General features: G+C 40.4%; 1 protein-coding gene across 1 annotated transcript in view; it reads left to right on the top strand.

The window, feature by feature from the left end:
* LOC101847320 overlaps positions 1-1,048 on the top strand; it is a 1,979-nt gene extending 931 nt beyond the window's left edge. Inside the window, exon 2 of the mRNA XM_005094448.3 lies at positions 100-1,048. Coding sequence (XP_005094505.1) covers positions 100-278 — 179 coding nt within the window. The 3' untranslated portion in view covers positions 279-1,048. The remainder of the gene's footprint in view (positions 1-99) is intronic.
* Positions 1,049-1,383: the final 335 nt, after the last annotated feature.

Here is a 1,383-nt window from a genome sequence, read left to right as displayed (position 1 = left end):
GAGAGAGAGGGGGGGGTTGGAAGGAAACTGGTTCGGAGTTCTAACTTTATCTTATCCTATCTTATCTTATCTTATCATATTTTATCTTATCTTCCCCAGTTTTGTTCTTCCTCATCGCCGTCATCATCTGGGCAGCGGATATTAATGACGCCTTTTCGACAGATACCGACCTTGGCTATTCGTTTGCTCTCGGCATTGTTGGAGAACTGTTTAGCCTGGCAGCAGGGATCATCTTTATCGTCGGATGGGTCTCTGGGAATAATGGCGTTGCTCCTTAACAGTTCTTTTGAGAATATCCAATTGCTTTTAGCCGATACAGTAGAACATGACTATAGCGGCACCCGCTGCAACGGGACCATCCCTAGAGCGGGAATTTACCGTAACCCCTTTATTTTGTCTATGTAAACTCAATTAACTGTGCTTGGGTTTAACAGGGTAAGAAAAGGCCCGAACTTGGATACAGCGGGAGAGATCGAGCGAGCTCTTGCAGGGGAAAAGGGTTGGGGGTGGGGGATTGTAGGTGGGCTCCAACCAGGCAGTTAGTGGTTCGGCATTGTGACTGGCCAGTCCAGTGATTAGTGAGGTGTAGCAGGCGACAGAGAGAGGTGGTACGGAGAAAGAGAGAGAGAGCGTGTAGTGTGTGATTTTTCGGTTATTCTCTTGTGCATTCCTATAGGGGGAACTTACCTTCAGCGGGATTTTTCTTCTGGAACTAAAAGTCCCGCTATAACCATGTTCTACTGTGTAATTCTATGACTTCACCCGTCCGTTTTGAAAAACTTTTATATAATGCAATTTGAGTAGATATTCATATAGCTTTGAGTGTACAGTAGTGCACCAAAACCATATCAATTATTATTTTGATTTGCTTTTTGGTTGTTTTTGTTTTGTTTCGTTTGTTTGTTCGTTTTGATTTTTGGTTCTGCTCATTTCTATCAACTGGTGATTTTGTGTTTAGTAGCTCCAATAAAATGTGCATCCTTTTTCCATGTTAAAGTAAGTAAACTTAGCGCAAAAAAAAACCCCAGGGGAAATTGTGTTTGCCCCGAAAGTTCTTTCTTGGTTGTTTTTTACCTTCTTTGAATTATTTTCTTTCGATTTTTTCCTATATTTATAACGTGTATCTGTAAATTACACTTCCAAGAATTACAATGAACCCAACTGGAAGTCGTTACAACAACTAATTAGTAATTAATTGTTAAATCATTTAAACCCTCCGGCACACTTTGCCCCGTTCAGTAGTTCCAAAAGTTTGCACGAAGTCACATACTATAGTGAAAACATTGTTAAGCTTAGTATTAGCACTTAAACCAATTGCCAAGACGAATTGATAAAGGCGGTAGGATAGAAGAAAATATTTTTTCTTTTTTTTTTAAGGGGGGG

The sequence above is a fragment of the Aplysia californica genome, unplaced genomic scaffold, assembly GCF_000002075.1.
Source record: "Aplysia californica isolate F4 #8 unplaced genomic scaffold, AplCal3.0 scaffold00082, whole genome shotgun sequence".
Lineage (NCBI taxonomy): Eukaryota > Metazoa > Mollusca > Gastropoda > Aplysiida > Aplysiidae > Aplysia > Aplysia californica.
The sequence above is the reverse complement of the archived record's forward strand: the minus strand, read 5'-3'. Positions and strand labels throughout refer to the sequence as shown.